The 20,391-nt window shown below is 47.6% G+C and overlaps 1 protein-coding gene and 1 long non-coding RNA gene across 5 annotated transcripts in view; one reads left to right on the forward strand and one right to left on the reverse strand.

Annotated features, from left to right (window-relative positions):
- Positions 1–958: 958 nt before the first annotated feature.
- LOC146045609 (uncharacterized) overlaps positions 959–20,391 on the forward strand; it is a 104,809-nt gene continuing 85,376 nt past the window's right edge. For 2 of the 4 annotated variants that reach the window (XR_014465521.1, XR_014465522.1), the window contains exons 1-3: positions 959–1,503; positions 2,789–2,894; positions 4,416–4,574. This is a non-coding gene — a long non-coding RNA (uncharacterized LOC146045609). Of the gene's footprint in view, positions 1,504–2,788; positions 2,895–4,415; positions 5,006–20,391 lie in introns of those variants that run through there. The other 2 variants (XR_014465520.1, XR_014465523.1) reach the window with 2 other exon arrangements.
- On the reverse strand, positions 8,099–18,427 carry LOC146045608 (speedy protein 1-B-like). Its single transcript, XM_083164583.1, has 4 exons — positions 18,374–18,427; positions 11,852–11,937; positions 8,828–8,987; positions 8,099–8,304 (listed from the first exon to the last, which is right to left on the reverse strand). Exons 1-4 carry the CDS (start codon positions 18,401–18,403, stop codon positions 8,122–8,124), a joined length of 459 nt encoding a protein of 152 aa, XP_083020709.1. The 5' UTR covers positions 18,404–18,427; the 3' UTR covers positions 8,099–8,121.

The following is a 20,391-nucleotide window of genomic DNA, read 5'->3' on the forward strand; positions in this document are numbered from 1 at the left end:
AAGGGGGCCAGGTCTCCGAACAGCTGCCACCTACTTATACGACGTTGCGCATCCACTGTTCAAAATCTGGGGACTTCTTTCGCTAGTTCTACTCACTGTAAAATCATCAGGTTTGGACATAAAATATATTTCAGGGGGATTGTGAGGATGAGCATGTAGCGTTTTGTGAGTTGTGGTTTGCTGTACCCAAGGGCACACATGATGCTCAGGGATGTGCCCAGCACCGCCATATAAAACAAGTAGTGATGTAGGGATCGCCATCAACCATTCATGATTAAAAATCGATGGTTTACGAACCAATGTTGAATGCTTTTGACATTGATGAAGAGAACCAAATGGTTTCCCACCATCGATGATGCACAAGCAACGAATATGTCGGGACGCAGAGCTTAAGGTGCCCAAACTCTACTACGACTTCTCGCTGCAGCGTATATGGACCATCCAACCCCCCTGATACACCGCATGTGAAAGGACCACATGAGAAGTATCGCATGCGACCCTGCTACCAGGGGGGGCGAGTTGTATATTGGACGGGCAGCAGGTCCGACTTCCGGGTCAAGTCCGATGCACACGGGACCCAAGAGGGACATCACGCACATCCAATTTGGGCCGATTCTCAGCTCGATTCGTCTGGATCGGGTGAAATCGGCCCAAATCGGATAATTGTATGGGCACCTTCAGCTCTGCCCCTGGGTTATTATTGGACCACAGCCTACTGAATTTTAAAGCAGGGGCAATCATCGATGGTGTAAAACCAATTATGTTTATCTAACGAATAGTTTCACAAAACCGATATTACCCATTAATGGAATAATCGATACTGACCATCGATGGGTGACCCAATAGTGATGTGTTGTGCATAATAAGGATCATAATAAGAGTGGGTTTAGCGCTGAAACCTGAAGGGGGCGCCAGCCAGCCGGGGAGAACAAGAGTTTTTATTTCTCGTCTCTCAGTTCCGCAGGGCAGTGTCTCCTCTGCAGCCTGCCACATAGTGCACACACTGTACTACAGACTGTACACCAGGGCACTGGGGCCGGCCGGCTGTATTGTGTGTGGTGCTGCCGCTGCTGCTGCGGAGTCCTGCTGTGCCGCGGGCGTGACTGCTGCTGAGGTCACATGGTACAGTCAGTGTGTGCGCCAGGATGATGGCTGCTGTGCCGCCCGGCCTCTGCTGCTGCTGCTGTCACATGGTACAGTCAGCAGTGTATGCGCGCCAGGATGATGGCTCTGCCGCCTGGCCTCTGCTGCTGCTGCTGCTGTCACATGGTACAGTCAGTGTGTGCGCCAGGATGATGGCTCTGCCGCCCGGCCTCTGCTGCTGCTGAGGTCACATGGTACAGTCAGTGTGCGCGCCAGGATGATGGCTGCTGTGCCGCCCGGCCTCTGCTGCTGTTGTTCCAGGCCTCCAGCTCCTGCGTTACATCAGGGAACCAACTGTGCAACCAGGCGGCAGGAGGACCACCGCTTCCAACATGTTACACAGGGGCGGGTATGAAGAGGGTAGGTGCTGCCAGGTGGGCGGTTATGGTTGGTCAGGGGGTCACAGGGGCATTTGTATAATGTATGTGTGGTAAGATGGTGACTGAACAGGGAGAGGTCAGGTTTGTGTGTTTGGTAACGTTGATTGGACGAGGGGGGGGGGGGGGGGAGACAAGTAAAAGTGGGGGCGCTATACAGATATGTGAGGGGTGCTGTACAGATTATTTGGGGGGGGGGGTAACTGGACAAATAAAAGGGGGGAAGCTGTACGGATAATGGAGGGGCAGGACAAATAAATGGGGGGGGGGGTTTACTTTACAGATATGTGAGGGGTGCCATACAGATTATTTGGGGGGGTGACTAGACATAGAAAATTCACCGATATGGGAGGGGGCAGGACATAAATGGGGGGGGGGGGGGGGTACCTTACAGATATGGGAGGGGAACCATACAGATTATTGTGGAGGGGGGTGGTGACTGGATAAGTAAAAGAGGGGAAGCTACACAGATATGGGAGGGGGCAGGGCAAATAAAAGGGGGGTGCCATACAGATATGTGGGGGGTGCCATACAAATTGGGGGGGGGGAGGAGGGGGTGACTGGACAAATAAAAGGGGGGAAGCTACACAGATATGGAAGGGGGCAGGGCAAATAAAAGGGGGTGTCATACAGATATGTGAGGGGTGCCATACAAATTATTTGGGGGGGGGGAATCACTGGACAAATAAAAGGGGGGAAGCTATACAGATATGGGAGGGGGCAGGACAAATAAAAGGGGGGTGCCTTACAGATATGTGAGGGGTGCCATACAGATTTTTTTTTTTGGGGGGGGGGGGACGACGACAAATAAAAGGGGGGTGCCTTACATATATGGAAGGACAGTACAAATGCAAAATGCACCATGTGAAGAGTAATCTGAACAGTATATATTTTGTGATTTCAGTATATACCCTTTATACTAACAATACTATCTAAGTATATAAACCTTACCTATACTGTATAATGCAAAAGGTTAAATTAACAATAATTCAGTGTTTCCTCATCTTTGCGGCCACCACTATTCCAGTTACGTTAACCGCTACATAAGGATTTTGTCCCCTCTCGGGCTCGCTTCACTTGCCACAACTTTACTAATTCACTGTGATTTTTTGGTGAGCCTCACCGAAAATAACCCCTGCGGCTCGCCGCGCAGTATGAAAGTTCTGTACCGTAAGCGGTGGCCGCAAAGATGAGGAAGTAGCAATAATTCTATTAAATGAGATATTTGCATCTTATTGTTTTTTGGGTTTTATGACATCCCCCTCTAGACGGGCCCACCCTGTGTCCCAGGCCAATGGGAGAAACTGCAATTGCTTTGTGCTGAGTAAAAGCTTCTCTGGAGCAGGAATGGATAGCGATAAGTGCCAATTACAGGTAGGATCATTTCATTTAAAAAGAAAGTGTATTTATCTATGTAAATTCCAACAGCAGGCACCCGCGGTGCAGAATAAAGATCCGGCTCAGTCAGATGAGCACGCTTTCATGTTTGTTGTCTACCTGTCCGCCCTGTCAGCTTCTTGTGTGAATCTTCCCTGACATTTTAGTACCTTTTAATGTGTATTTACATGTAGATTTTTATTGTTACCTTAATTATACTAATAATTGTGAAAGCCCCCCTGACCTTTGTGTCTCTTTTTCAACCTACTAATTTGTCTCTCTCATTGCAGCCCCCCTGACCCATGTCTCTTTTTCAACCTACTAATTTGTTCTACTCTCTAGTTTCATTGTGGCCCCATATAGTTTCTATGAAGTCCCCTAGTTACCTGTACAGCCTGCACCCCCTACCTTCCCTTACTTAAGCCCCATACACACCGGGCTACTCTGCTACTTCTGCTGAGCGACGTGCTGCAACACGAACGCTCAGCACATAGCAGGTCACCCGCTCAGCACACTGCGATGCCTTCTCTAAGTGATCTGCTGAGATCGCTCCATGTGTATGACCCTAAACTTTTTGTTTGTGATCATCAGTGCCATTCTGCAGCATCCCTCCCCAGATCAGCCAGGAAGTGACGACAGATACACTGGCATATATTCAATGCCGTGGGCGAGCGGTGACTGCGAGCAGGACTTTTTGCTCGCAGTCACCGCTCACCCTGTCAGTATTCAACTGACACCCCTCATTCGCAAATTCCCCCTCGCTCCGTTTTTTGAGCGAGGGGGAATTTGCGAATGTGCCTCCAAAAGCTGCGAGAGCCGAGGCTAATTACAGCGAGTTTGCTGCACTAGCCGCGGCTCTCGCAGTTTAGGGGAATCCTCGCAGTTCTGTGACTGCGAGGATTCCCCCGGAACGTTGCATAGTGCGAGCGGCCGGCGCGGGGGTTAAACTGCGAGGATCACTGGTTTTCTGTGATCCTTGCAGTTTAACCCCCTCGCCGGCCGCTCGCACCGGCATTGAATACTGGCCACTGTGTAGCTGGACTCCATTTAATACGCAACGTCTCAACTCATTGGTTCTTGCTTTCCGCTGGCAGGACTGCTCTTGCATGGATACTCCTCACTCCCCTCTGCTCATTGGCCCTTATTCTGGTTCACTCGCAAAGGCAAATTCCTTCTTTAATGGACAAAACCATGTGCACTGCAGGTGGGGCAGATGTAATTTGTGCAGAGAGAATTAGATTTGGGGGAGTTATTTTATTTCTGTGCAGGGAAAATACTGGCTGCTTTATTTTTACACTGCAATATAGAACTCACTTTACCCAAATCTAATTCTATCTGCCCCACCTGCAGTGCACATGGTTTTGTCCATTTGAGAAGGAATTTGCCTTTGCGAGTGAACCAGAATAAGGGCAATTGTCCCACCGCCCCCATTCCCACTGTGCACAAAAAAAATCATAAAAAATTAAAAAATACACTAATTTAATAAATGTGACCGCCTCCTTATGCTCTCTCTTTTAGGACCTATGTAAAAATTTTGGAAAATGTTGCTGAATTATCAAGATTTCTATATACAAATCAAAGGAGCCTGATTGTCTGCCACAGTTTGTCCAATCAGCTGTAGTGACAACAACCTTATAGATCATATAAATTACAATGCAGACTCGGATGAGATATCAGGTGCAGTGATATTTTCTTCAACCGCGGGGGTCCGAGTTCTGCAGCTTGGTTTGAGGAGTGTGACTTATTTTGACAGGTTTTATCTGGGGTTCTCTGTTTCCACAAATGACCTACATTTTGCAGTTTGATGCAATAAAAAAATAAATGTATTACTGCAACTAAACGATAGCACCGGTTTTTCTAAGCAGTCCCCCTACTCTAGATTAGAGGTCAGGCACCTTCCTGACGCGACAGTAAATGACAGCACAGAAATACTGTTTGGCTGATACAGTACTAATAGTAGGTAGTATTTCCCACTAAGCGCAATCGTACCATGTTATATTGAAGCACTTTAATACAATGTATTTGTACAGAGGTCTTCATGAGGCTTATGTGATGTCACTGCAGTGCCTGTGTGGCTCTGGGTTATTGATTAAAGCCATTTAAATAAACCGCAAAGTCAAGGACACAGATACATTTATTAAATTATTGGCGGCTGAGCTGATGAAGATTTTCCTGGCAGAGCCTGAATATACTTTAGGAGAGCGAAGGCTGAGCTGCAGCGTGAAGAATGAGTTACTGTAGATATAGCTAAAGTTGGAGAGTGCTGTTTGCAAGGCTGTCCTATTGGCTGGGTACACGCCATGTACTGTTGCACAGATCCTTAGCATGTGACTGTTATTCTGTGTGGTATATAACAAGGTTAGAGTGTCATATAAGTTATAATGTGCCAATCTGCACACCGGAATAAATATGACGTTACTGTATTTGTACGGGGCTGTAATCCCTCAGGGCCTCACAGATGGGTACGGGGCTGTAATCCCTCAGGGCCTCACAGATGGGTACGGGGCTGTAATCCCTCAGGGCCTCACAGATGGGTACGGGGCTGTAATCCCTCAGGGCCTCACAGATGGGTACGGGGCTGTAATCCCTCAGGACCCCACAGATGGGTACGGGGCTGTAATCCCTCAGGGCCTCACAGATGGGTATGGGGCTGTATTCCCTCAGGGCCTCACAGATGGGTACGGGGCTGTAATCCCTCAGGGCCTCACAGATGGGTACGGGGCTGTAATCCCTCAGGGCCTCACAGATGGGTACGGCGCTGTAATCCCTCAGGGCCTCACAGATGGGTACGGGGCTGTAATCCCTCAGGGCCTCACAGATGGGTACGGGGCTGTAATCCCTCAGGGCCTCACAGATGGGTACGGGGCTGTAATCCCTCAGGGCCTCACAGATGGGTACGGGGCTGTAATCCCTCAGGGCCTCACAGATGGGTACGGCGCTGTAATCCCTCAGGGCCTCACAGATGGGTACGGGGCTGTATTCCCTCAGGGCCTCACAGATGGGTACGGGGCTGTAATCCCTCAGGGCCTCACAGATGGGTACGGGGCTGTATTCCCTCAGGGCCTCACAGATGGGTACGGGGCTGTTTGCTTCTCATACAGAAACCAAATAAAAGTGTGAATAGTGGAGCATGTGACATTCGTAGCAATTGAAGTGAGGTACTCCTATCAGCCTTCATTTCCATTTTAGGCTTTATGATTGGATTTAATTGCTCATTCCAAATATATATAGATATGCATTGTTTTTAGAAATTGTATCTAATACTGCTTTCTATATTCTGGGAATTCATACTGTGAATAGTGAAAACAATGCTTTAAGGAATGTTTCTGTAGATTTGTTTGGGTTAAGAGATTGGCATGAAGGAAAGACCGATACACACTGGGCAATTTTGAGCTAAAAGTCGCTCGATTTTACCGCTTCAGCTGCTTTCATCTCAAAATCCACCAGTGTGTACAGGCCAGCGATGAACCCTAATCTGCGCTTCCGCATTACCGCCGGTCGCCGCTCGTCTGCTGGTGTTACGATGCAGACACACAATCTCCCCTAGGGGAACACAGGAGCTGAAATGGGTCAGATTTCCATGCTGTTGTGCTAGGTGGGGGAGTCAGTCAGATAAAGAAACAAAGGTACTTGTGACTTATCTGTGCGCCCGATGTTAAAATTGTATGCCAGTACCCTAAGCATGCGATTTGACGCGATTTCCCTTGAAATTCCCTTGAAGAGAAAATCGCGTTGCATTGTATGCTATTGTATTGCATGCAATGCGATTTGATGCGATTTTAATATGTACAGGCACCCAGATGCCTGTTTCATATGTGAAATGGCCCCCCAGACCCCATTTTTAATTGTATACCCACCCTGATGGCTAAATGACCCCCATTGTTAAAGCCACCCACTATCAACGCCAACCCGAAGCGTGGCGAGCGGCGGCGGTACGCATCCTCCGACCTTTTCATACCCCCACTATCCACGTCGGCGTGGAGTCGATTTTATATAGTGTGGCGAGCGCACGTGGATACCTTCACAGCTATACGCGTCCCCTCGCGGGCTTCACAGGTATCCGCTTCCCCTCGCGGGGCTCGCTGCGCTCGCCACGCTTCGGGCTCGGTGGCTCGCTGCGCTCGCCACACTATATAAAATCAACTCCGCGCCGACATGGATAGTGGGGGTATGAAAAGGTCGGAGGACGCGTACCGCCGCCTCTCGCGGGCTCGCTGCGCTCACCACGCTTCGGGTTGGCGTTGATAGTGGGGTGGCGTTAACAATGGGGGGCATTTAGCCATCAGGGTGGGTATACAATTAAAAATGGGGTCTGGGGGGCCATTTCACATATGAAACAGGCATCTGGGTGCCTTCACATATTAAAATCGCGTCAAATCGCATCGCATGCAATCTGATTGTATGCGATGCGATTTGACGCGATTTTTAGGTGCGATGAAGAAAATCGGGCGCCCAGATAAGTCACAAGTACCGAAACAAATACCAACCATCATGTGACGGTTGTGTCACGTGACCGCTGTATTCACCAGTTAGATTCATATAATAGGGACATATACTTAAACTGTAAGTGTCAGGTTTTTAAATAAAGATTGTTCGAAGAGTACTGCCACAATCATGTGATGGCATGAACGTCGGGTGGAAGTGTATCATGTGCACGCCGCTATATGGACACTACCTGCTGATTTTCTTTTGGCAATCGCTGCAGTCATGTGACCGCGATGATGCTGTATGGAATCACATCATGTGCACACACTGTATAGAACAGGAAAGGTGCTCCTAACATGTGACTCTCTTTATCCAATCATATGATTCAAACACTGACAGCTTATGTACTTGACTATTTACTGTAGGTGAAATCTTATTTATATAGAAAACAACTCCAAGATCGCTCCGTTATACAGGCAGACATTTATATATAATATAGCTGACTCTGGGTAATGTAAACTGGAATAATTATCTAGTTGGTTGTAATGTCTCTATATGCTGGAGGCTACAAAAATAACCAAATTTAACAGCGCTGTATATACAGTAAAAGAAAAAAAGAGTCGATTGTTTGGAGTTTACAATTTTTATGTAAACAAATGATCAGAACGTACGAAACGTATATTAAAAAATGGCCGTTGCAACAAATTTATAAAACTTGTGGCAACAGATAAAGAGCAACAGGTTTTTGTTTTCTGTTGTTCAGGTCTAAACCTGGATCTCTAGAAGCTGCTTCAGTTGTCTAAATAGCCGGTGTGGCTGCGCCTCCTTTGACCCATTTGTAGGGATTTGCATTTCCATACGCTGGACGCTTTTGCATGTATGACCTTTTATTTGGCAGGAAAACTGGGTATCGTCGGGTGGCTCCGCTGAGACGGAATTCTCGCTCCCTTTTCCACGCGTAATGTGGGTCCTCTCTCATAACCTATTACACAAAATAAAAATGTAATTTATCCTTTAAGAGTCAAGTAGGGCTCACGGTCTGCTCATGATTTTCACATTCTAGAAGGACGGATCACATCTTATGGGAACATAATCTGGTATTGCCCATATGCCAATCGCCAGGCAGCAGCGCCGCGCATTGCTATGGTCCCTACACATATACACAGCGATGGGGGGCCATATTCTGTAGTTAAATCGATCAGAAAAAGGCCTGATATCGCTACGTGTATAGGCCCCATTAGGTCTAGCAGATGCTTAAGTATGAACACCACTGGTAAATCCTCTCTCATACAGCACGAACAACTCTCCACATTGTGTATTAGGAAAAAGAGGCCTGTTTAACATTCATTCCCCTTTATAAATACTTCAGAAGGTAATTGTGTTCAAATGGAGTGATGATGTTTCCGATACAACGCACTTTTGTGTCCTTACAGTGATGTCTTCTAGTAATTCCCAGTGTGGCCCCTGGAATAGATCTACTTAATGTATTCTACTATTTTTCTTACCGAGTCTAGTTCTTCCACTGTTACATATGTTCTATGTTGCATCCTGGCCCAAAAGACGTCCTTGTCTTTCTTAAATTGTCTCAGTGGGATATAGGAAGCTATTGTTTTATACATCCTTAAGTAATATTTCTCCTCCTCTTCCATTTGGTTTGCAAGGAACCTGCAGAAATAGAAGACCACAAAGAATACGTCTGTACCACTGCCATGAGATGTGCAGAACATTCCCACTATTATATAGCCAAAAAAGATGAATAGAACTGCGCAATATCCAGCTTAAATTTCAATATTTATATGACATTTATTAATGTTAATAGCATAAATGACAAAAATAATCTAAAACAACACATACAACATGTACAATATAAAGAGAATAAAGCACAGCCGGTTGTGACTTCAAAAAGTTCTAAAAATAAAAAGTATTGGGCATATATTGGTAAAAACGACATGCACTATCTTTCTTGATTTGAGCTGTATTTGATTAGTGGCTAGATATAATGCATTAGTTCATAACGGCTTACTGGTGGGCTGTCCTGTATCGCATATGCTGTTAGTACTGATAACACCTGCCAGCTTGTTAGTAACTTTCATTAGTAGATAGGGTATGTGGTTGCAGATTTAAAACTGTCCCGTATTTTTTTCTGGCCAGACATGTAACAGAGGTACCTTACAGATAACACTTTCTCCTCAGGTCTCCCAGTCGCTGGTGCCGATTGGGATTCAGTATGAAATCCCGGCGGTCGGGATCCCGGCGTTCAAAATCCCGACCGCCGAAATCCCGACAATGGGGGGACGTGGATCGCCCCCCCTTGTGGGCTCGCTGCGCTCGCCACGCCACTAATTTATTCTCCCTCTAGGGGTGTCGTGGACACCCACGGAGGGAGAAAGTGTTGGGATTTCGGCGGTCGGGATTCCGGCGTCGGGATTCTGAACGCCGGGATCCCAACCACCGGGATTTTAACTGCATCCCGCCGATTGACCCTTTATACGCAACTATATCCAGAGTAGGATTCTGAGAAGTGTGATATTCAATCAATAGGGAATCCCTCTTGTGCATTTGCTAAAAAAAGCTCCACCAACGCGTTTCTCCGCCTTCTTGTTATTGTCAGCGGCTTCTTCAGGGAGAAAAAGTAACAAAAAACATCTTTCTTGCTACTTTCTCTCCCTGAAGAAGCCGCGTTGAAGGAGCTTTTTTAGCAAATGCACAAGAGGGATACCCTATTGATTGCATATCACACACTTCTCAGAAGTCTACTCTGGATATATTGTTTTCACTATTATATAGGACCTATAGGGGCGTCCTCCTCTAGCCTCAGTACGCCATGCAGCGCAAGATGCCTGGTGTGAGTGTGCCGCAGAGTCCCGTGCAGCTCTGCTTGCGCTGGGCATCACCCGGTAATGTGTGGTGTTAGGAGACTGTTCTGATTCATGTTATATATTAATTGTGTGTGTGTGACTAGAACAGGGCCTGCGTTGGAGAAGGCAGATATAGATTCAGAGAATTGCTATATACATGTCATTAGCAGAGTGTCCTCCTGCTAGTCACGTTCCGTTGCTCCTGACGTTAGGAGATTCTCACACATGGAGTGAGAAGAGGGGCTGTTTGGCGTTACTGCAGCAATGATGTATGAGGTCATATCTGTACAATGGGTCTGATTCAGACCCGATCGCTGCTCTGTCCAGGTCTGAATCAGGCCCCATGTCTCTCACATTTCCCAAGTACAAGTCTATCAGAGACTGTGGTGTGGGAGGGACATATTTGTGCTGTGTCCCTAACACATAATCCCGAATCCTAAATGTAACCTTTATGTCAGCATTTTCACTATGTCTACATGTCATCCATTTGTGCATGTTGGCATTTTCCAACACAGACGTGCCTAATGTCAACATTTTAAGCAACACAATGGTTGGCGGCTATATCATGACTATTGATCCAGTGATTGTGGACAATGTAGTGTTCATTCTAGCACCCGCTATCTTTGAAAACCCATGCAGTTCCTCTTCCCTGCCTGGGGTGTCGCTGTCTGCTGTGGTGTTTCTAGCACAGGTCTGGTTTTCATATCAGTGCTAATATACAGACCACACTGTGCTTGAAGCACAACAGCAGACAGCGACACCCCAGGCAGGGAACAGGAACTGCATGGGTTTTCAAAGATAGCGGGTGCTAGAATGAACACTAGACAATGTGATTGCACACAATACGCAGCACAATACCTTCTGTTAGCGCTATCTCAGGATGACTATATCAACATAAATAACCTGAAAGATTATAGTTACAATTAATGCATCAAGTGTTTTATTTCTGGCTGGATCTTTTTCTGTCTTTTGTCCTTCCCCAGAAATAAATTGTATTTTACACCAATCAGAGTGCTGGCAGCCTGTCCCTGTATGGACGCATGTAGGGAGAAGGCGGGGAAAAGCAGGAGTGGAATATGATGTCATTTTGTTTTAATTGGTTCCTGTGGAGGGATATACAGGGGCCCCAGTGCATTGTTTTGTCCATGGCCTTTATTGCTGCTAAGCCGTCCCTGATAGAAGCCCAGCTTCGGCTGGCGTTTGGTTCCTTTTTACACTGGAGCCCCCCCACCCAGCGCAGGCGGTTCCTGAGCCGCCGCTTGGAGATGACATCATCTCCAAGCGCCGTTCACCGCCTCCGGGACCCGGACTGCTGCGCTGGGGGCAAGCCCAGCACTAAGGTAATCTACTAGGCTGCCCCAGCCCCCGTGCACTGGAGCGCCCTCACACAGGCATCCATTCACCTCCTCCGCTGCCACCGCTGCTGCCTGCAGAGTATAGCAGATAGGAGCGGAGGATGTGTGTGCCCCCCCCCCCCCCTCCCCCCGTCAGGACCTGGGTAGAAGTCCCGTGTAAAGGGACACAGCGTGACCCATTTACACCGCTGCTGACCCGCCGATGACCTGGGTTTTTGCTGCAGTGTAAAAGGGGTATAATATTAGGAAGGTCTTCTGGGACTTTGTATTTTGTACTACTGTCCTATGTAACTACTCACTGAGTTATATTACTTACAGAGCACAGTAAAAGTTGGCAAGGTTGTATTCATTCAGTGTCAGATGAGCCCTCTGGAAGTAGATGTAGACCATGGCCAGTAGGTACTAGAAGAGAAATACCAGACACAGTGTCAGAATGGAAATATACATGTTTACCTAACCCGCAGTCCTGTGTTCCACTCTTTCTCGTCCTAATTCCTGTGGCAGGCAATAGCACAATATTGGGAGCATGATTATATTTCTTCTACGATCCCCATGGCAGCCAGGACCTTGGGATTTCATCCCTCTCCCTTCAGATAGACAGGTTGTTTTTTTCCAGGACCTCCCCCTTCCTGTATAAAGCCTCTCTCCTCCCCTTCCTCCTTGTCTTTTTTTCCTGTCTCCTAGTTTCAGTTAGACTAGGGATAGGTTTGTTGTTTTTATTATTAGAGCTTGCCTCCTTTAAAGCAAGGGTCACTCTGGGGGATAGGGCATATGGGAGCGTGACCCGTAGGGGTTCCTGCCCATACAGACTAACCTGGAGGTGTCCCCGTGGGGTTTTTTCACCCAGGTGAATGCAGTATACATGGTTCTTTTTTCCGCACTTACATGCCTGGCTGGAGTTCCGTCATGGGGGGTAAGACCGTCCCTGTGCGGCGCCCGTTCGAGTGCAGGAGTCCGGAGCCCGCTGCATAGTCAGTCAGCAGGGCAGGAGACGCCGCCGGAAAACTACAGGTGCCACAATGCACCAGGACAGCGCCGAACTTCCGGCGGACGGCAGCGAGCGGCTGAGCTTTGCCGCGAATAGCCGCCGCCGGAAGACTACAAGTCCCACAAGTCAGTGGGAAGTGTGGGTAGCTTCCGGCGGGCGGCAGAGGAGACGCTTCAAGACTACAGCCCCCACAAGGCAGTGCGGCGGCGAGTCTGTAGCGCCGAAGGCGTTTTTTCTCTCAGCCCTCCTTCTCTCTGGACTACATGTCCCATAAGGCACTGGAGATAAATCCCAGGATGCCAGTCGTAGTGGGGTATTTAAACCCAACGCAGGCGTTTTTTGATCCATGCACTGACCTAGAGACAGCTGCGCCTCTGAGTAAGGTAGGAAAACTGTGGTTTTTTACTCCTTTGTCCTGTAGCAGAATGTACATGAGTAAGGTTATGCTAAACCTGCATGATTTGGTTGTGCAGGTCTGTCTGTTTTGCTGCAACAGAAAATGGATTTGCCCTCCCCCCATAAGTCGGATAGTGCCCTTGTGAGGTAAGCTCTGCAGTATTTTTTCCAGGAAGATGTCTTTCTCAGTAGTTTAGATAGTGACAGATGCTTTTTATTTTTTATTTTTTTGTCTTTTTGCTAGTGTGCCTTCTAAAGAAGCAGACACAGTTCCAAAAAAGAAAACGGCAAAAAAGAAGTATATTGATAGGAAGTGTATGGAATGTGACACTACGTTTTCAAGTTCCCAGGAGAAATCCCTGTGTGAGAAATGTGAAGTTAACCCTATACCTGCCCCAGACCAATCTAAGATTCTACTTGATCTGATGGATTGGATGAGGAACTCGTTCGTATCGAAACAAGAGTTCCAAAGTTCCCAGGCGAACAAAAGATCTAGGGACCAAGCAGACCTCAGTGATGGAGACGCCTCCTCAGAGGGTCAAATAGGGGATAAGGATGACACTTCTTCTGAAGAAGGAGAAATGAAGGAAGACCTCAGAGTGTTTAACTTTGATAATGTAGAAAGCATATTGAAAGCCATCTACAAGACCATGAATATCAAGGAGACAGTCACTCCTACCGAAGGGGAGGATATACTGTACGAAGATAGGTCGAAGAAAGGTAGACACTTCCCAGTCCACAAAGTCATGAAGGATATAATCCTGAAAGAATGGTCGAACCTGGATAAACGGCAGGGGAAACTTTCTAGGATAGACCACATGTATCCAGTCAAGGACGAACTGTTTTTAAAGTGGTGCACATTGCCGAAAGTGGACGCCGCGGTGGCGGAGCTAACTTCCAAGACCACGATCCCTTTGGAAGACGGGGCATCTTTTAAAGACAGGAAAATGGAGGGGTCCCTGAGGAAACTGCACTTCTCGTCAGCAGTAGCACTAAAATGAGGGGTGTCGATCGCATCAGTAGTCAGAGCGCTGAGACTCTGGAGCACGTCTCTGCATACCGATATTAATGAAAAGATATCTAGACAGTATCTCCTAAAGAACCTAGAAATGATGCAGAAGGCAATTGAGTTTGTTTGTGAGGCTTCGATAGACATGGTCTCCTTCTCAGCAAGATCCATGGCAGCAGGCGTGTCGACAAGAAGAGGTCTTTGGCTCAGAGCCTGGGCAGCAGACTCCCACTCCAAAAACAGGCTGGTGTCCCTTCCGTTCGAAGGTGAACAGCTCTTTGGTTCTAAGTTGGATGCATTGATCCACAGAATTACAGGAGGAAAATCCCTCAAGCTGCCGCAAGATAAAAAACCCAAATTTCCGTTTACGTCCTCCGCCAGGCAGCAAAACAGGGCGGCAAGGGGATATAGGCCTGGGAGGCCCTATTATCAGAGAGGAATGTTCCAGGCATCGAAGCAGTCCTTTCGCCAGAACTTTAGAAGAGGGCCCAGACAATGACAACTACAGTCCTTGTGTGGGAGCCCGTCTGTTGCAGTTTTCAAAGATCTGGGAAAACACAGTCCAGGACAGATGGGCAATGAGGATCATAAGAGAGGGGTACTCAATAGAATTTATACGGATACCAAGAAGAGACCGATTCTGGGTGTCGAGAACTCCCAGAAAAGGAGTAGAGAGAATAGAAATGAAGAAGATTGTAACACAACTGCAAGACATAAGAGCGATAGAATCAGTACCAGACCAAGAGCAGAAAAAAGGCTTTTACTCAGACATCTTTTTAGTAAAGAAGAGTTCAGGGAGCTACCGCATGATATTGAACTTAAAGAAACTGAACGGATACGTGAATACGAGAAAATTCAGGATGGAGACCCAGAAGTCAATCCTGGCGGGCATAGAAGCAGGCGACTTTATGGTCTAAGAACAAAAAGCAATTAACCACTTAATTTTTGACTTTATGGTCTCACTCGAACTCAAGGACGCGTATTATCATGTCCCAATCAAGTCCCAGGACAGGAAGTTCCTGAGGTTCTGCGTGATGGGGAAGCACTATCAGTTCAGATGCCTCCCCTTTGGCCTGTCCACATCCCCCCGAGTATTCACAAAGCTCTTAATTACCTTAATAGCGGAGCTAAGGCTAAAGCACATTCGGATCTGGCCGTACCTAGACGATCTGCTGATTGCGGCTTCATCAGAAAGGAAGGTCCAAAGAGACGTAGAGACCGTGATAGAATTCCTTCAGGTCCACGGCTGGATAGTAAACTTCCAAAAAAGTCAGTTAAAGCCATCAAGAAAGGTACAGTTCCTGGGGGTCGTGATAAACTCTGAAGCCTTCGAAGTAAGTCACTCAAAGGAAAGGTGTCAGAGGATAAGATCCGCAGTCAAGACTATAGTAAAGTCGAAGTCGGCTCAACTAAAAGATCTGTTAAAATTGCTAGGCATGATGATGTCAACCATTGGAACAGTCCCATGGGCTCATTGGAAGTTGAGAAAGCTCCAATGGTCAATTCTGCCATATATAAAAAGAGGTGCAGCGTTGGAGACCAGCATCAAGACATTACCACAAGTGAGAGAGTCACTGACCTGGTGGAGGAGCATAGAAATGGAAGAGAGGGCAACATCGTTGGCACTTCCTTCTTTCCAGGTGGTCACAACGGACGCCAGCTCGATTGGATGGGGGGCCCATCTAAAAGACCTGACAATTCAGGGGGAATGGTCAGCGAAAGAGAGCCTAAAGTCGTCCAACTGGAGAGAAGCAGAAGCGGTCTGGAGGGCGATAAGTCGATTCGCAGAAAGACTGAACGGAAAACATCTAAGAGTCTTTTCGGACAACACGACAGTGGTTTCACACCTGAATCATCAGGGCGGAACAAGGAGCAAGGACCTGATGTCGGTTGTCTCAAAGATCATGAGCTGGGCAACAGAGAATGTTCTTTCGCTGACAGCAGTTTTCGTTCCGGGGGAAGAAAATACCCTGGCAGACTTCCTGAGCAGGAGCAAGATCCTTCCGGGAGAATGGGAGCTGGACTCAGATGTATTCGATCAGATAGTCCGAAGGTTCGGAAAACCGGAGGTGGACCTTATGGCGACGACTGCCAACAGGAAGGTCAGAAAACTCTTCTCCAGATTCTATCTATACCAGACAGCGGCAGTAGATGCCTTTTCGATAAAATAGAGCTTCCACTTGGGGTACGTGTTTCCCCCTTTTCCCCTAATACACAGAGTATTAAAGAAAATCATAGAGGACAAGGTCACAGTAATCATAATTCTCCCTTTCTGGCCGAGGAGGTCGTGGTTCTCCACGGTCCTGAAGCTGGCAGCCCAGAGCCCCATGACTCTACCTTTGTTTCCCGGCCTGTTACACCAGGGCCCAGTGGCTCATCAAAATCCAGAGACACTATCACTGAGGGCATGGAAATTGAGAGGAGGATCCTGAAAGGTCGTGGCCTGTCGGATCAAGTAGTCAATTTACTACTTAAAGCGAGGAAAGAAGTCTCTTCCCTGGTGTACTATCGGGTATGGAAAGCTTTCATCCGCTGGCGGGGATCAGCAAACAATATGGACCAGACCACCATTTCGCAAGTATTACAGTTCCTGTACTTGGGTTATGAAGGGGGGTTGGCCGGATCAACCCTGAAGGTCCAAGTTTCGGCCCTTAGTGTGTTACTGGGAAGAAAACTGGCAGAAGAGGACCTCATCAAGAGGTTTAGTAATGCAGTTAAGAGAACTCGTCCGGCGTTCAGATCGCTGGTGGCACCCTGGGACCTGAACCTAATCCTGAATGCTCTTACAAGGGAGCCCTTTGAGCCACTACAGGAGGCAGCTTGGAAGTACCTGAACTGGAAGATCTTGTTTCTGGTCGCAGTCACATCGGCGAGAAGGATCAGCGAGCTGCAGGCCCTCCATACAGAAGAGCCTTATCTGATACTGTTCCCGGACAAAGTGGTCCTGAGAACGCATGCCGACTTCCTACCGAAAGTCGTAAGCTCTTTTCACATAAACCAAGACATCACTCTCCCAGCTTTCTATCCTGAACCTAAGGATGAGACTGAAGAAATCTGGCATACACTGGATCTAGTGAGGGTATCACTATTTACCTGAACAGAGTGAAAGAGAGCAGAATTTCCAAGAATTTATTCGTAGTCATGGAGGGGGCAAGAAAAGGATTGTCCCCATCTAGACAGACCATGGCCAGATGGATTCGTGATCTCATTGCATTCAGCTACAAGCGAGAGGGTCAAGAAGTCCCAAGCATTATAAAGGCACACTCCACTAGGGCCATGGCGACATCATGGGCAAGGAAGGCTCAAGCGTCGATCAAAGACATCTGCGGCGCAGCTACCTGGAAGTCCGTGCATACTTTCTCAAGACATTACGCTCTTAATGTCTCAAAGCCATGTTTTGGGGAGCAAGTTCTCCACAGTGTCCTTACCGATTAAATTTCTTTATTTGACATTATTGTGTCCCTCCCTCTTTCTGCTTTGGTATGATCCCAAGGTCCTGGCTGCCATGGGGATCGTAGAAGAAAGGCTTCAATTATACTTACCGATAATTGCTTTTCTTCCTAGAGATCCCATGGCAGCCATTAGTTTGCCCTCCCCTTGCGTGTTTTTTTCTTAGGACCTATGTTGAAGAGACACTCAAAAAGACAAGGAGGAAGGGGAGGAGAGAGGCTTTATACAGGAAGGGGGAGGTCCTGAAAAAAAACAACCTGTCTATCTGAAGGGAGAGGGATGAAATCCCAAGGTCCTGGCTGCCATGGGATCTCTAGGAAGAAAAGCAATTATCGGTAAGTATAATTGAAGCCTTTCTTAAGTGGTGATCAGGGCTAATTCCCAATAATTATCTCAGCAGTGACAAATTAAGGGGGTTATTCAATCTTGGGTCACGGCTGTCGAGCTGGCCCGACAGCCTTCACCCTGTCCCGTCTCCTGTCCTGTCAACCGAGAATTTGCAGACGCGATTCAATGTCCCGCCTGCAGTGGGATGAGAAGGGGGCATTGCCACGAGCTGTGGCCGGGAAGAGGCGAGCTGCAGCCAGGAGCTCGCCAATTCCCGGCCGTCCTTGGCAGAAAGATCCTGACTGATAGTGAAGTCGGGCTCATTCTGCCGAGATCCCCTGTTCAATGCTGTCGGGAAGACAGCATTGAATAGGGCCCCACAGCCATACGCCCCTAAGTATGAACAAGGGTTACAGTAGGACGGCTTTCGATTGCGTCCTGCTATGAAAAGCCGTCTACCCCCAGGAAAATCGCTCGGTGTGTATGCACTAAGCGATTCTCAGCCCAGTGGTTTTCCCCATGGTCGCCGGGCAATATCACCCAGTGTGTTTGGACCTTTAAGACTGCAGTAACCTGGTCATAGGTGATACCAGACTGGGTGTTATATATTTTACTACTGGGTACATATATGTAAGCAGGCATATGTTTAATAGCAGTAACAGAAATACCTTGTCTGACATTTTTCTGCTCATATCCATAGTCAGGAAGTATTTGATGGTATGATTTTCTGCAAAGAAATATATAGAATAGTCTAATGTTCTATGACATAATAGGGAATATTTATGAGCTCGCCTTAGGACACCCGCGTTACGATATGACAGGTGTACTGCCCCAGGAAAACTCCCCACCTGCCACTGTCCTCGGAGCGGGTATGCTGACACATTAATATTGCCCTTTACTTGAAATGAAGAGCCTAGCCCAAACCCTGAAATACTGCACCATACCATTATCCCTCCTCCAGCAATCCTCTCCGTTATATAATGCGGTCAGCCAGGTAACGTTCTCCCAGCATCTGCCAAACCCATATTCGCCCATCTGACAGATGAGCACAATACATCACTGCACAGAACACTTCCCACTGCTCCACAGTCCAGTGTCCATATGCTTTACACTCCACAATGATATGCGGCATGTCTATATTCAGTGTGTGTGTGTGTGTGTGTGTGCTGCTATGGCTGCAAAAGAAATGCAACGTTAGTGTTTTCCAGGAAAGCAATGTAACATAGCAGTTTATGTGCATCTAAAGACACAGTCACACACTGAATATAGACAGGCTGTGGGTCAGTTTTTACAGCAGAAGCTGATTTGCATTTTCTAAATCAGACTATTTAACAGGATAGGTCAGAAAAATGGGCTACAGGGCTACATGCACCTGAGCCCACATGGAAAAGACCCATCACCCAGACAGCCCCGGTCTCAGAAACCGCAAAGGGCCAGCTGCAGCATCAACACTGTGGCAGAAGCTGCGCACTGTCAGCCAGGGGAAGATTTGTGTCCATGTCCCCTCCATGGTGAGTGCAGGTTTATACTGACTCTCATGTCCTCACCTCTCTATCTAGTCCTCGCCAATCTCTCTTCTCATCTCTCTATCTAGTCCTCGCCTATCTCTCTTCTCACCTCTCTATCTAGTCCTCGCCTATCTCTCTCCTTACCTCTCTATCTAGTCCTCGCCTATCTCTCTTCTCACCTCTCTATCTAGTCCTCGCCTATCTCTCTTCTCACCTCTCTATCTAGTCTTCGCCTATCTCTCTTCTCACCTCTCTATCTAGTCCTCGCCTATCTCTCTCCTTACCTCTCTATCTAGTCCTCGCCTATCTTTCTCCTCACCTCTCTATCTAGTCCTCGCCTATCTCTCTTCTCACCTCTCTATCTAGTCCTCACCTATCTCTCTTCTCACCTCTCTATCTAGTCCTCGCCTATCTCTCTTCTCACCTCTCTATCTAGTCCTCGCCTATCTCTCTTCTCACCTCTCTATCTAGGCCTCGCCTATCTCTCTTCTCGCCTCTCTATCTAGGCCTCGCCTATCTCTCTTCTCACCTCTCTATCTAGTCCTCGCCTATCTCTCTTCTCACCTCTCTATCTAGTCCTTGCCTATCTCTCTTCTCGCCTCTCTATCTAGTCCTCGCCTATCTCTTCTCACCTCTCTATCTAGTCCTCGCCTATCTCTCTTCTCACCTCTCTAGTCCTCGCCTATCTCTCTTCTCACCTCTCTATCTAGTCCTTGCCTATCTCTCTTCTCACCTCTCTATCTAGTCCTTGCCTATCTCTCTTCTCACCTCCCTATCTAGTCCTTGCCTATCTCTCTTCTCGCCTCTTTATCTAGGCCTCGCCTCTCTTCTCGCCTCTCTATCTAGTCCTCGCCTCTCTTCTCACCTCTCTATCTAGTCCTCGCCTATCTCTCTTCTCGCCTCTCTATCTAGTCCTCGCCTACCTCTCCTCGCCTCTCTATCTAGTCCTCGCCTATCTCTCTTCTCACCTCTCTATCTAGTCCTCGCCTATCTCTCTTCTCACCTCTCTAGTCCTCGCCTATCTCTCTTCTCACCTCTCTATCTAGTCCTCGCCTATCTCTCTTCTCACCTCTCTATCTAGTCTCGCCTATCTCTCTTCTCACCTCTATCTAGTCTCGCCTATCTCTCTTCTCACCTCTCTATCTAGTCCTCACCTATCTCTCTTCTCACCTCTCTAT

The sequence above is a fragment of the Crinia signifera genome, chromosome 11, assembly GCF_055691185.1.
Source record: "Crinia signifera chromosome 11, ASM5569118v1, whole genome shotgun sequence".
In the NCBI taxonomy this organism is placed as follows: Eukaryota; Metazoa; Chordata; class Amphibia; order Anura; family Myobatrachidae; genus Crinia; species Crinia signifera.

Bases quoted from the DNA above. Each gene is read 5' to 3' on its own strand.
- LOC146045608 (XM_083164583.1), bottom strand. From the start codon at position 18,403: ATGGATATGAGCAGAAAAATGTCAGACAAG. The intron at 8,988-11,851 runs GTAAGTAATATA...CTATTTCTGCAG, and splicing joins GCCAACTTTTACTGTGCTCT to GTTCCTTGCAAACCAAATGG. The intron at 8,305-8,827 runs GTAAGAAAAATA...TTTGTGTAATAG, and splicing joins CAGTGGAAGAACTAGACTCG to GTTATGAGAGAGGACCCACA.